This window comes from Lynx canadensis, chromosome A1 (genome assembly GCF_007474595.2).
Source record: "Lynx canadensis isolate LIC74 chromosome A1, mLynCan4.pri.v2, whole genome shotgun sequence".
Taxonomy (NCBI): Eukaryota; Metazoa; Chordata; class Mammalia; order Carnivora; family Felidae; genus Lynx; species Lynx canadensis.
In genome coordinates, this window is record NC_044303.2 from 18826565 (window position 1) to 18840367 (window position 13803).

Sequence of the window (13803 nt, forward strand, 5' to 3'; positions counted from 1 at the left end):
GGCTCTGCGGCCTCCTCCCCGCGGTGCTCACCTGCTGGGAACGTTGCCCCCTTTGCTCCCTCCGAGTGTCGTCAGGCCTCCGGGCGCCGCGCCGCCGGTGCTCCAGCCCGGGGTGGGGGTTGGGGTGGGGGACGGAGGCGCTTATGAATGGGAGACTCCTGCAGGTTGTTGGGGGTAGAGTCAGCGAACGCTGAAGCTGGAAACAGAAAGTTGGGAGCGGTCTCCCTGAGCTGCCCCTGTGCCCGCCGGGACCCCGAGTCCCGGAGCAGGAGCGCCTGCCTGGCCGGCGTCCCAGCGGCCAGACGGGTGGGCATCGCAGCGCCTGGTGCCCCGGCTCTAGTGACCTGGCGGGCGGGCGGCCTCCTCCCGCGCCAGCTTTGGCCTGAGGCTGGAGTCTTTCCTCAGTGCGCGGAGTTACCTGGCGGAGAACGCGACCTCAGAGGATTCTCCCGACCGAGAAATTAATTTCCCCCGGGAACGAGAGAAGGCCTGTTTGGCGCTGTTGTCTCTCCTGGAGTCGGACACGCGTGTCCTTTGCAGGAGGGGTAAAGGGACGCTGAAAGGATTCAGCTTTTCCACAGGCTCAGGAATGAGTTTTAACTCCTGCTGACCAGTCTTGCCTCCCTCGGGGCGAGCCGTATGTCCTCTTCAAGACTTCTTGAAGCCTTCTTAAATTACACAATAATTTAAGTCCGTTGCCCACGCGTTCTGAGTTGGTCTGTTCCCACCACTATTTAGTGTCCTAATCTACAAGTCGTTATTTGTAGGATTCGATGTGTTTAAGCTTGGCTTACCTGCAGGGGTTGAATTCACACTGATGGCACAGTACGGTCGATGCCTGCCTTTCTTTGTGAATTAAGAAATGTCCACACCCAAATAATTGACCACTCTGAGAAGCCACATTGGTTGGGCCCTGCGTGACTCTTCTCTCCGTGTGCTTCCGTTTTTCCTCTAAAACGCAAGGTTCAGTGTTTATTTTTTTCCTTTTTGGTCAGGTTGGAATACTGTGGAATTAAATACTGGTTGGTAAGCACAGACCCAAAAGGCAAGACTTGAGTTGAGACCACTGACTACTTATAAAACCTTGGAAAAGCCCTTGCTTACTGGCCTCGGTTTTCCATCTGGAAAAGGGGGAGATTGGATTAGGACCCTGATATCCTTCTCGAGGTACTGGATGGCCACCACCTTATCAGCTTTATTTTTTTTCTTAACTAATCCCTATGCCTAATGTGGGGCTTGAACTCAAGACCCTGAGATCAAGAGTCCCCTGCTCCACGGACTGAGCCAGCCAGGCTCCTCCCACCTCATAAGCTTTGGTTATTGATCCTGCCTCTCCAGTCCTGTCAACACAAAACCCATGTCTTGTCTAACTTAGTTGCTTTTTCAAGTCCAGTACTGTGCTTTTGTGGCTGCAATTTTTGGTAAAGAAATCGAGATTCTTAGTGTCTGGTCATTGGCAACATGCTTCAAGTGGCTAAACTTGTGAGTGGATAAAATTCTTTTCTGCTGATGTTTAGGCTGACATTGGCCTTCATTAATGATCCAGCCGGCCCACCACCCTCTGAGAGGTGGCCTGATGAGCACAAAGGCCTTTAGTGTGATGAATAAAAATTGTTCTTTGTTATTCACAGATAAGTCACTTACATAGCTTGAAAACCACACAGAATTGGTTGCTGAATTGGTTATCTTAATACTCTGTCAATGAGCCACCTTTCCTTTTTTTAATCCATATTTATAAAGTCCCTCCCTCTGCAATAGGTGATTTTTGTGTAAAGGCAGAGGAGTAAACTCTAGTCCTCCCAAACTTCTTGGGATCTAGCACAAGCCTGCTGAATCATGATCATTAGCACAGAGGCCTGGGTAACTGAGTATTAAGTGCCCCAGTGATTCTTATCAAGCAAATGGAGCGCACAATTGACCAGGTGTTACTTTTCAAAAGTGGTTGGGGGCTCAGTCATTATCAGCCTCATCTCGCAGCTCGTCATGACTGGCAGGGTTTCTGGTCCCACGTGAGGCCTATTCATCAGAATCTAGTTTCACGAGGTCCCCAGGTGATTTGTGTATACGCTTATGGTTGAGAAACTCTGGAAGGGACTATGATGCTCATGTTTGGTGCTATGCTTCATAGCTCTAAGAACACCTGTCCCATGTCACTATTTGTGATTGCCTTTGTATTATAATACTTCTATTACTCACTTTTTATACGTGGGAACCCCTAGCTTTAGGGGTCCAAGGGGCCACACTGCTGGTGGCAGAGCAGGCGTTCAGACCCAGGCATGTGTCACCCTGCGGTGCTCCTAACGCATTCCTTTACAGACCTACCGTTTCGTGACTTCCTTTTAGGGACCCAACACAGGCTGCTGTCTGAATTTAGAGCTGAGCCTAGTGGACTGATAGCTCCACTTAGGGCTCTGAAAAACTAGTTCGATGTGGCTTGGGTGTCTGTGGTATTTGGCATTAATTTGTAGGCTTTTCAGAAAGGTGGGTTGAAATGCCCCTCCCCCCACCCCTCCCACCAATGGCTATAGCATTGATACTCCATTTTTTGACTTGTGAGTTTTTTATGAGGAGGTGGTGGGTGGGGAGAAGGGGAGGCCAATTTCTAAGCTGCACTGACACTTTTGACTGCCTTTCTTTGGAGAAATGTAGAGCCGATCTCCTGGCTTCCAGAAGTTGAGGTCCCAGTAGATGGTGAGCTGCAGAGGCCCCACTGATGGAGAGCTCTTGTCTCCTCTCAGGGATATGAGACATCCATCATAAGCTCCAGAGAGTTGCCTTCTACGGAGCCCAGCAGAGGAGTGGGCAAACATGAAGTCCAGTCCTGCCATCCAAGCTGCCATTGACCTTACAGCGGGGGCCGCAGGTAATTCCAGGGGAAACCTCATCCTCTATTCCTCAAGTACCTGCTACGAGTGAGCTCCAGTGAAAGGGCGAAGAAAAGATTACCTTTGTCACTCCAGAAGCAACATGCTTTCGCCTTGGAGTGGATCCATTTAACGGATGTGTAATACTGTGTTCCAAGAACGGCCGAAGGTAGAGTAGTTCCCTTACAGTAAAGCTTTGAGTCAGGGTGCAGAGTGGGAATGTCCTCAGTTTACAGCCAGAAACCCTCACAGCTCAAAGCTGAAGTCACTTGTCCATTGTCACACGGCTGGGATATGCAGGTGATATGGGATTTTACTCCAAGCCTGGCAATCAATCTGCAGAGCCCTTGTAGTCCCGGATCACACTGTGCCACCTCTCCAGGGAAATCCCAGTTACTGCCCTTATTACTGCCAACGACAGGAAGGAGGACACCCTTTAGAAATGTCTTTGGTAAATGAGACTGATATTTGATGGTTTCTGCAGCCCTAAAAGGAAAGGAGAGGTCCTAGGATTTGCCAGGGAATGGTGGGCTGGACTGGGGCCGAGCCCCAGAGTTGACTGCAGCCCCATAGAGCCCAAGTACTCTTGGGCTGTGCTTGTAACACACAAGCCACTCTCTAGAAAGATTACCTTTGCTCAGCCTGAGGTCAGTAATTGGAAGTGCATGCGTAGTAACTTGGTTCTCTAGGTTCCTGTGTTATTTTAGGGGCAGAGAAGTGCTGGGATGCTATTTCCCAGATGAGAACCCTGGTTTACCCTTGCCCCTTGTACTGATTCTTCTAATGGGTCGCAGTTCCTGGGAGTGGAGAGGCCAAGAGGGGTGGTTTGCCCATTGTCCTCTTATCCAGTGGGACCTCCTGGCTCAACACACCAAGTGGGCTGCCACCTGTCATCCTGTCATTCCCTTAATTGTGAAGAAAGTCACAGTTCTGATGAACCAAGGGTCGACCAAGGTAGGCTAACGAGGAAGGCTATAGACCGTGCATTGTAGACGCTAGTAAGTGCAGGCACCAGCTTCCAGGTTGAGACCCCAGGAGGGTCCTGGTCCAGGAGTAGGGGAAACTAAGGGCTGCCTAGGTTTTGCCCCACTGGCCTCTTGGCTGCTGAGTGCCTTTGGGTCGGTCCCTTACCGACTGCAACCCTTGACCACATGTTCCATCCCCCACCCCACTCCCCATGCCACATTGGGAAGGCACCATGGGAACGGTGGACCCATTTGCCTACCTCTGGCACCTTCTTAACAGTCCTGTGAATGCTCTGGGCTCAGTTTTTGTCTCTGTCACAGGAGGGTATTTAACCACATGAAAAATTCTCAGCTTTTGGAATTAAATGTCCGTCAGTCAGTCTATCAAAGATGTAGAATCTGCTGTGATAGGATTTTCTTTTTCCTATGAAGGCTTTTCTGTGCGGACAGGTGTTTGGGTGCCACATTTATAATTTACAGTACATTTTTTTTAAATTTTTTTTTAAAGTATATTTTTGAGATAGAGACACAGCATGAATGGGGAGGGTCAGAGAGAGAGGGAGACACAGAATCTGAAACAGGCTCCAGGCTCTGAGCAGCCAGCACAGAGCCCGATGTGGGGCTCGAACTCACGGACAGTGAGATCGTGACCTGAGCCGAAGTCAGACGCTCAACCGACAGAGCCACCCAGGTGCCCCCCCTTTTTTTTTTTAAATTTTTTTTAAAGTTTATTTTTGAGACAGAGAGAGACAGAGCATGAATGGGGGAGGGTCAGAGAGAGAGGACAGTATATTTTAAAGATCTAAGTTGCAAGGGTATTGTTGGGAGTCTAGCATGTAAGGCACTTGCTGGTGGACATGCTTTGTTTTTAATCATAGTATTAACATGTTTTGGGCCCTTACGTGTATAGCATTTAATTATCCTGATGACTATGTAGGATTTCTTCCTGCACTGGTAACACAGGGTCACCCCTCACTGATGTAGATTGCCCTGTATTTACCTTTGGAGGACAACAGGCTCCTTTGCAGGGGTCTGTGCTCTAAGCCAGCAGTGCTGGCAGAGGAGGCTCCTGTTAGTGATCTGGGAACTCCCTCTGCTGGGAGGTGTGTGCAGTGCCAACAGGAGGCCACAGCCCCACTTTGGAGGGGTCTCAGTCTCCCAATGATGGAGCTAGAAGGGCCTTTAGAAGAGACCATTGGTTCTAATGCTCACTGTATATGTAGAAAAGAGACCCAGAGAGGGACAGTGGATTTAGTCATGATTGCACAGCTAGATGGTGTCAAGACAGTGCTAGGACCTTGGATGCTTGGTTCCTTGACAGCCCTATTGCCTTTGTTTTAATACTATGTAATGGGCCAACAGCACTCCTGGGGGTGGAGGTTAGTCTGGAGCCTTTGCCGCCCGGCTCTCTGGATCAGGACATCGGGCCATCGTGGTCTGAGGTGATCTAGGTGTAGCATACCTGTGTTCTTCTCTGTGTGCCTCCTTTTCTCTGAAACAGACCTCTCCCATCTGGCAGGTTTTGGGTCCAGCTCATCTACTGTAAAGTGCTGGGAAGCTGTCACTGCCTATCAGAAGCTAGTATAGGAGAAATTCCAGGAAGGAACTAAGAACTCTAAGCAGCTAGGGTGGGGGAGGGTCTGGAGAAGATAGTTAAGTAATTGGATGATGTTGAAATGAGGCAGTGTGGAGCTCAAAAGTTAAATTGCCTTAAAGGGTAACCTTGGTCTTCCTTGACTGCTCTGTTGCTGTATGCCTTAACTAGTGTAGTTTGGGAATGTGACATTTTCGATCATTGGCATTTATCCTCTCAAATGCCAAAATTAAAAATAAGCCAAAAGCCTTTTTTCCTTATTGAAATATGGTTAACATCTATTAATTTCAGGGGTGCAGCATAGTGATTTGACAGTTGTGTAGTGTGCACCATACGTGTGGTCAGCTTCTGTCCCCATACAAAGTTGTTAAAATATTATGGACTGTAATTTTCATCTCCATGACTTATTTTATACCTGGAAGTTTGTATCTCTCAGTCCCCTTACCTGTTTTGTCCACCCACCTCCCCTCTGGCAACCACCAGTTTGTTCTCTGTATTTAAGAGTGTTTGTATGTTCTTTAGATTCCACATATAAGTGAAATCACATGGTATTTGTCTTTCTCTGACTACAATTTCACTTAACATAATACCCTCTAGGTCTATCCATGTTGTTGCAAATGGGAAGATCTCCTTCTCTTTTATGGCTGAGTAATATTCCTTTGCATGTGTGTATGTATATGTGTGTGGTGTGTGTGTGTGTGTGTGTGTGTATATATATAGGCAATTCACCCATTTTTACTGTAGAAAGAAACATAGGTAAAAGGATTACTTCACCTAGTCCTGCCATTCATAATTAGTTCACACCGAGTATGTATCTTTCCATATTTCTGTGGACATACACACGTATAAGTACTTGTACAAAGATAGGAACATACTATGAATATCTTGGTGTCAGTTTAAACCTGTATCTTATTGTATGTGCACATAGGTCTGTACGATTAAGACTGCATTCCTTCTGCTGTAGGGATACACCAAAATTTCTTTAATTACTTGTCATTGGACATTTTTGTTTCACGAATATTTACACATTGTAAACTCCCCTAAAACAATATCTTTGTGGTATAATTATTTCCTTAGGACAAAGTCCTAGAAGTGGAATTGCAGGGTTTAAGAGATTATGAGCATTTGTAAGGCTTTATAACCTCTTTGGTGTGTATCTGTTTTCTCTCTTCCAAACAATTTCCTCTCTGTGGTGAATCCCCAGTCTACAGCTTTCAGCCCAGGTGAAGACAGCCCGAACACCCCACTGACACTTGTGTTCAGTCCGTCAGCCTTCAGGTAGTTGAGCAGCCGACACATGACCTGGAATGCAGAGATGTTGTTCTCTTGACACCACAGGGGCAATATGGAATATCCTTCTCTTGAGGGATATTTTCACCGAAGATCCAGATGGGTGCAATCCCTCTGCCATATCTGAGAATCTGTTCTAGCTCACGGGCTATTTTACTTATTTTTAATTTTTTTTAATCTTTATTTTTGAGAGAAAGAGAGAGCACAAGCGGGGGGAGGGGCAGAGAGAGAGGGAGACACAGAACTGGAAACAGGCTCCAGCCTCCAAGCTGTCAGCACAGAGCCTGACGTGGGGCTGGAACTCACAGACCGCGAGATCATGACTGGAGCCAAAGTCCGACGCTTAACTGACTGAGCCACCCAGGCGCCCCTCAAGGGCTATTTTATTTTTAAACTTCTGGAAAATTTTATCTTCCTTGGATTTTTGTTTTGCCAGGGAATCCAATTCTTCAGGTACTTATGGTTCCCATAATTTCTGATTCATTTGCTTTTTCAACAACTTCAGGTGTAATCTCATCTTGTTTCTATTACGATTCCAAATTCTGGAAAAAAGTGGTCTGGAATTGTTCTGTCCAAATAATCTGATTGTGTGCAAGCCTGCTTATGTCCCAGTCTCCAGTCTAAGGGCCTGACGCTCCTTGTGCAGTAATGTGCCTTGGGACGTCTGGAGCATGTTTGGGGGCCTACACAGCCACAAACCCTTCAGAGATGAGCATCAGACTTGAGCTGGAGGCACACAGACTCACCTGTCTCTGGATGAAGTGTCCTCAGAAGGTGGCTCATATGTGTACAAGTCATTTTTCCAAGGTAGCTGATTTCTAAAAACAATTGATTAACTCAAAAGCTGGGGCCCAGAATGCGCAAGGGAGCGGGGTGGGGGTGGGGACCGGGCGCTGCGTGGGGCCACGCTCCCTTCACCTTGGCTGGCCCCTACCGTGCGAGACCAGCGCGGGTCCTGGCCCGGGGACAGCGGCTGCCCGCCGCGTGGGCCTGCGCATCATGGTGGCGCCCGGCAGCAGAAGAGGAAGAGGCCACGGCGGAAGGCGTCGGCGCGGTCGGCAGCTGCGGTGGAGGTGTAGTGAGGAGGCCAGCTCTTCTGGCCCTGGCAGCCCCGCCTCCCACCTTGCTTGGGAACTGCCGGCTGCCACGTGAGCCCTGCCTCCGCGAAGCCTCACTCAGGCGGCCGCCACTGGCCGCCACCATGGAGCCTGAGGGACCACCTTTATCGCCTCCTCTTTGCCTCTTCATCCGCCAGTGGGCGCTTGGGTTATCCATATCTTGGCTATTCTAATAATGCAGGGAACCTAGGGGTGTATGTATCTTTTTGAATTAGTGTTTTTGGTTTTCCTGGGTAAATACCCAGTAATGGAATGAATGGATCACGTGGTATTTCTGTTTTTAACTTTTTGAGGAACCCACCAACATGCTTTATTCCCTTGTGGCTGCACTGATGTACATTCTCACTAATAGTGTTTAAGAGTTTCTTCTTCTCTGCATCCTTGCCAACGCTGGTTATTTCTTGTCTTTTTGATTCTACCCATTCTGATAGGCATTAGGTCATATCTCGTTGTGGTTTGGAATTTGCTTTTCCCTGATTAGTGATGCTGAGCATCTTCATGGATCTGTTGGCCATTTAGATGTGTTTAGAAAAATGTATATTCAGGTCCACTGCCCTTTTTTGTTTTTAACGTTCGAGCGAGAGAGAGAGAGACAGAGCGTGAGTGGGGGAGGGCCAGAGAGAGAGGAAGACACAGAATCTGAAGCAGGCTCTAGGCTCTGAGCTATCAGCACAGAACCAGATGCAGGGCTCAACCCCAAGAACCCTGGAGGTCATGACCTGAGCTGCTTAACAGACTGAGCCACCCAGACGCACCCCCCCCCATTTTTTAAATTTGATTGGTTTTTTTTTGCTGTTGAGTTATAGAAGTTCTTTATGTATTTTGAATATCAACTCCCTATCAATATCATTTGCAAATATTGTATTCTCTTCCATTTAGTAGGTTTTTTGTTTTATTGATGGTTTCCTTCACTGTGCAGAAGCTTTTTTTATTGTAGTATGGTCCCAATAGTTTATTTTTACTTTTGTTTCCCTTGCCTTAGGAGACCTATCTAGAAAAATGTTGCTATGACCAGTGTCAAAGGACTTACTGCCTGTGTTTTCTTCTAGAAGTTTTATGTTCTCAGGTCTCACATTTAGGTCTTTAATCCATTTTGAGTTTATTTTTGTGTATGGTGGAAGAAAGTAGTCCATTTTCATTCTTTTGCATATAGCCATCCCTTTCCCAGCACCATTTATAGAAGAGTCTTTCTTTTCCCTATTGTATATTCTTCCCTTCTTTGTCACCGAGTAATTGACTCTATAAGTGTGGGTTTGTTTCTGGACTCTCTGTTCCATTAATCTATGTGTCTACTTTTGTGCCAGTACCATACTGTTTTGATTATTATGGCTTTGTAGTATATCTTTTTTTAAAAGAAAAGGTTTAATATAAAGATTCAAGATTCACATTAATACATATGATAAAATTAAATACCTTCTTAATAAGAGTTCAAGTTTCGCATTTTTTTCTATTTATCCTGCCATATTTTTCCTGTGCTTTTTTTTATTTAACCCCACCTCTGTCTATAGTTCAGAAAGTCTACTTCTACAGAAGCTATGATGATTAATATTAATAAAAAAAAATTTTTTTTTCAACGTTTATTTATTTTTGGGACAGAGAGAGACAGAGCATGAACGGGGGAGGGGCAGCGAGAGAAGGAGACACAGAATCAGAAACAGGCTCCAGGCTCCGAGCCATCAGCCCAGAGCCTGACGCGGGGCTCGAACTCACAGACCGCGAGATCGTGACCTGGCTGAAGTCGGACGCTTAACCGACTGCGCCACCCAGGCGCCCCAATTAATATTAATTTTAATATAATCTTTAACTTTCCCAACATCTGGGTAGTATCTATAACATGCTTTTCTCCTGCTTCCCAACTACTTTAGTTGTCCATCCTCCTAGGTAGAAATGTGACATTTTATTTTCCAGTTTTCCTTGTTTACTTTTGGTGTGGGAAGAAGGTAATGCATATTGTGTGTATTTATAGTCACCCTAGATTGAAAGAATTGTTGGAGTATATACTTTAGCAAAGGCGGGGGGGGATGCAAGAAATAAACTTTGTGGATGCTTTGGTATCAAAACATGTTCTTGTTTTACCTTCAACGTCAAATGCCAGTTTGGCTGGGTATGGCATTCTAGGTTTAAAGCCTTTTGCCTGAAGAACTTTTATGATATTGCTCCGTTTACTTCTAGCATCCAGAGTATCCAATAAGTCTGCCATCAGTATGATTCTTGTTCCTCTGTACGTTCTCTCTTCTCTTCCTGTAAGCCTTTATGATTTTTTCTTTATCATTGGAATTCCAAGATTTCACCGAGATGTGTCTAGGAGCAAGTCTGTTTTTGTCAGTCTTACTAGCTACTTGGTAAGCACTGATCCTCTCAAAACTTGAATCTTTCTTTACCTCTGGAAAGTTTTCTTCAATTATTTCCTTAATTATTTCCTCTGCTCCATGCTCTTCATTATCTTTTTTCTGGAATTCCTGTCAAAATGGATGTTGGAGCTTCTGGGTCTATCCTCTGTGTCTCGTGATCTTTTTTTTTTTTAATGTTTATTATTTTTTTTTTTTTGCAGCATGATCTCATTTTTATTTTCATTTTTAACATTAAACTTTTTAAAAATAATTTATTTTTAAATTTACATCCAAGTTGGCCTATAGTCAACAGTGATTTCAGGAGTAGATTCCTTAATGCCCCCTCCACATTCCCTCCAGCAACCCTCTGTTTGTTCTCTATATTTAAGAGTCTCTTATGTTTTGTTCCCCTCCCTGTTTTTATTTTTGCTTCCCTTCCCTTATGGTCATCTGTTTTGTATCTTAAGTCCTTATATTAGTGAAGTCATATTTGTCTTTCTCTGACTAATTTCACTTAGCATAATACCCTCTAGTTCCATCCACGTAGTTGCAAATGGCAAGATTTCATTCTTTTTGATTGCTGAGTAATACTCCAGTGTGTGTGTGTGTGTGTGTGTGTACACCACATCTTCTTTATCCATTCATCCATTGATGGACATTTGGGCTCTTTCCATACTTTGGCTATTGTTGATAGTGCTGCTATAAACATTGGGGTGCATGTGCCCCTTCAAAACAGCATACCTGTAGTGCTGATGCATAGGGGCACTTGTACCCCAATGTTTATAGCAGCACTTTCAACAATAGCCAAAATATGGAAAGAGCCTAAATGTCCATCAACTGATGAATGGATAAAGAAATTATGGTTTATATACACAATGGAACACTACGTGGCAATGAGAAAGAATGAAATATGACCTTTTGTAGCAATGTGGATGGAAATGGAGAGTGTTATGCCAAGTGAAATAAGTCATACAGAGAAAGACAGATACCATATGTTTTCACTCTTATGTGGATCCTGAGAAACTTAACAGAAGATCGTGGGGGAGGGGAAGGAAAAAAAAAGGGGGAGGGAGCCAAACCATAAGAGACTCTTAAAAACTGAGAACAATCTGAGGGTTGATGGGGGGTGGGAGGGAGGGAAGGGTGGGTGATGGGTATTGAGGAGGGCACCTGTTGGGATGAGCACTGGGTGTTGTATGGAAACCAATTTGACAATAAATTTCATATTAAAACAGCATACTTGTATCCCTTGGATAAATACCTAATAGTGCAATTGCTGGGTTGTAGGGTAGTTCTATTTTTAATTTTTTGAGGAAGTTTCATACTGTTTTCCAGAGTGGCTGCACTAGTTTGCATTCCCACTAGCAGTGCAAAAGAGATCCTCTTTCTCCGCATCCTCGCCAACATCTGTTATTGCCTGAGTTGTTAATGTTAGCCATTCTGACGAGTGTGAGGTAGTATCTCCTTGTGGTTTTGATTTGCATTTCCCTGATGAGGAGTGATGTTGAGCATTTTTTCATGTGTCAGTTGGCCATCTGGATGTCTTCTTTGGAGACGTGTCTATTCATGTCTTTTGCCCATTTCTTCACTGGATTATTTGTTTTTTGGGTGTTGAGTTTGAGAAGTTCTTCATAGATTTTGGATACTAACCCTTTATCTGATATGTCATTTGCAAACATCTTCTCCCATTCCATCAATTGCCTTTGAGTTTTGCTGATTGTTTCCTTTGCTGTGCTCAAGCTTTTTGTTTTGATGAGGTCCCAATAGTTCATTTTTGCATTTGTTTTCTTTGCCTCCGGAGATGTGTTGAGTAAGAAGTTACTGCAGCCGAGGTCAAAGAGGTTTTTGCCTGCTTTCTCCTCGAGGTTTGATGGCTTCCTGTCTTATGTTTAGGTCTTTCATCCATTTTGAGTTTATTTTTGTGTGTGGTGTAAAAAAGTGGTCCCGGTTCATTTTTCTACATGTTGCTGTCTGGTTTTCCCAGCACCACTTGCTGAAGAGACTGTCTTTATTCCATTGCTTGTCAAAGACTAGTTGGCTATATGTTTGTGGGTCCACTTCTGGGTTCTTTATTCTGTTCCATTGATCTGAGTGTCTGTTTTTGTGCCAGTACCATATTTTCTTGATTACAGTTTTGTAATACAGCTTGAAGTCCAGGCTTGTGAGGTCTCCATCTTTGGTTTTCTTTTTCAAGATTGCTTTGGCTATTCGGGATCTTTTCTGGTTCCATACAAATTTTAGGATTGTTTGTTCTAGCTCTGTGGAGAATGCTGGTGCTATTTTGATAGATATTGCATTGAATATGTAGATTGCTTTGGGTAATGACATCTTAACACCATTCTTCCTATCTAGGAGCATGGAATATTTTTCCTTTTGTGTGTGTGTCTTCTTCAGTTTCTTTCATAACCTTTCTATAGTTTTCAGTATATAGATTTTTCACCTCTTTGGTTAGATTTATTCCTGGGTATTTTATGGGTTTTGGTGCAGTTGTAAATGGGCTCGTTTCCTTGATTTCTCTTTCTGTTGCTTCATTGTTGGTGTACAGGAATGTAACTGATTCCTGTGCATTGATTTTATATCCTGTGACCTTGCTGAATTCATGGATCAGTTCTAGCAGTTTTTTGGTGGAATCTTTTCGGTGTTCCATATAGAGTATCATGTCATCTGGAAAGAGTGAAAGTTTGACCTCCTCCTGGCCAATTTGGATGCCTTTTATTTCTTTATGTTGTCTGATTGCTGAGGCTAAGACTTCCAATACTACGTTGAATAATAGTGGTGAGGGTGGACATCCCTGTCCTCTTCCTGACCTTAGGGGGAAAGCTCTCAGTTTTTCCCCATTGAGGATGATCGTTAATGTTGGGTCTTTCGTATATGGCTTTTATGATCTCGAGGTATGCTCCTTCTATCCCTACTTTCTTGAGGGTTTTTATCAAGAAAGGATGCTGTATTTTGTCAAATGCTTCCTCTGCATGTATTGAAAAGATCATGTGGTTCTTTTCCTTTCTTTTATTGATGTGATGTATCACACTGATTGTTTTGTAGATATTGAACCAGCCCTGCATCCCGGGTATAAATCCCACTTGGTCATAGTGAATAATATTTTTAATGTATTGTTGGATCCTGTTGGCTTGTATCTTGTTGGGGACTTTTGCATCTATGTTCATCAGAGAAATTGGTCTATAGTTCTGTTTTTTAATGGGGTCTTTGTCTGGTTTTGGAATCAAGGTATTGCTGGCTTCATAGAAAGAGTTTTCCTTCCGTTTGTATTTTTTGGAGCAGCTTTAAGAGAATAGGTGTTAACTCTTCTTCAAATGTTTAGTAGAATTCCCCTGGAAAGTCATCTGGCCCTGGACTCTTGTTTTTTGGGAGAATTTTGATTAATCCGATGTCTTTACTGGTTGTGGGTCTGTTCAAATTTTCTATTTCTTCCTGTTTCAGTTTTGGTAGTGTATATGCTTCTAGGAATTTGTCCGTTTCTTCCAGATTGCACATTTTATTGGCATATAATTGCTTGTAATATTCTCTTATTATTGTTTGTATTCTGTGTTGGTTGTGATCTCTCCTCTTTCATTCTTGATTTTATTTATTTGGGTCCTTTTTCTTTTTGATCAAACTGGGTAGGGGTTTGTCAATTTTGTTAAT

At 44.2% G+C, this 13803-nt stretch overlaps 1 protein-coding gene and 1 pseudogene across 5 annotated transcripts in view; one reads left to right on the forward strand and one right to left on the reverse strand.

Moving 5' to 3' along the window:
* Positions 1 to 13803, forward strand: part of SLC25A15 (solute carrier family 25 member 15) — a 64894-nt gene that overhangs the window by 27744 nt on the left and 23347 nt on the right. For 3 of the 5 annotated variants that reach the window (XM_030309615.1, XM_030309624.1, XM_030309610.1), the window contains one exon: positions 2739 to 2863. In XM_030309615.1, coding sequence (XP_030165475.1) covers positions 2809 to 2863 — 55 coding nt within the window. In that variant the 5' untranslated portion in view covers positions 2739 to 2808. The other 2 variants (XM_030309631.1, XM_030309638.1) reach the window with 2 other exon arrangements.
* LOC115511883 lies at positions 6559 to 7988 on the reverse strand (annotated as a pseudogene).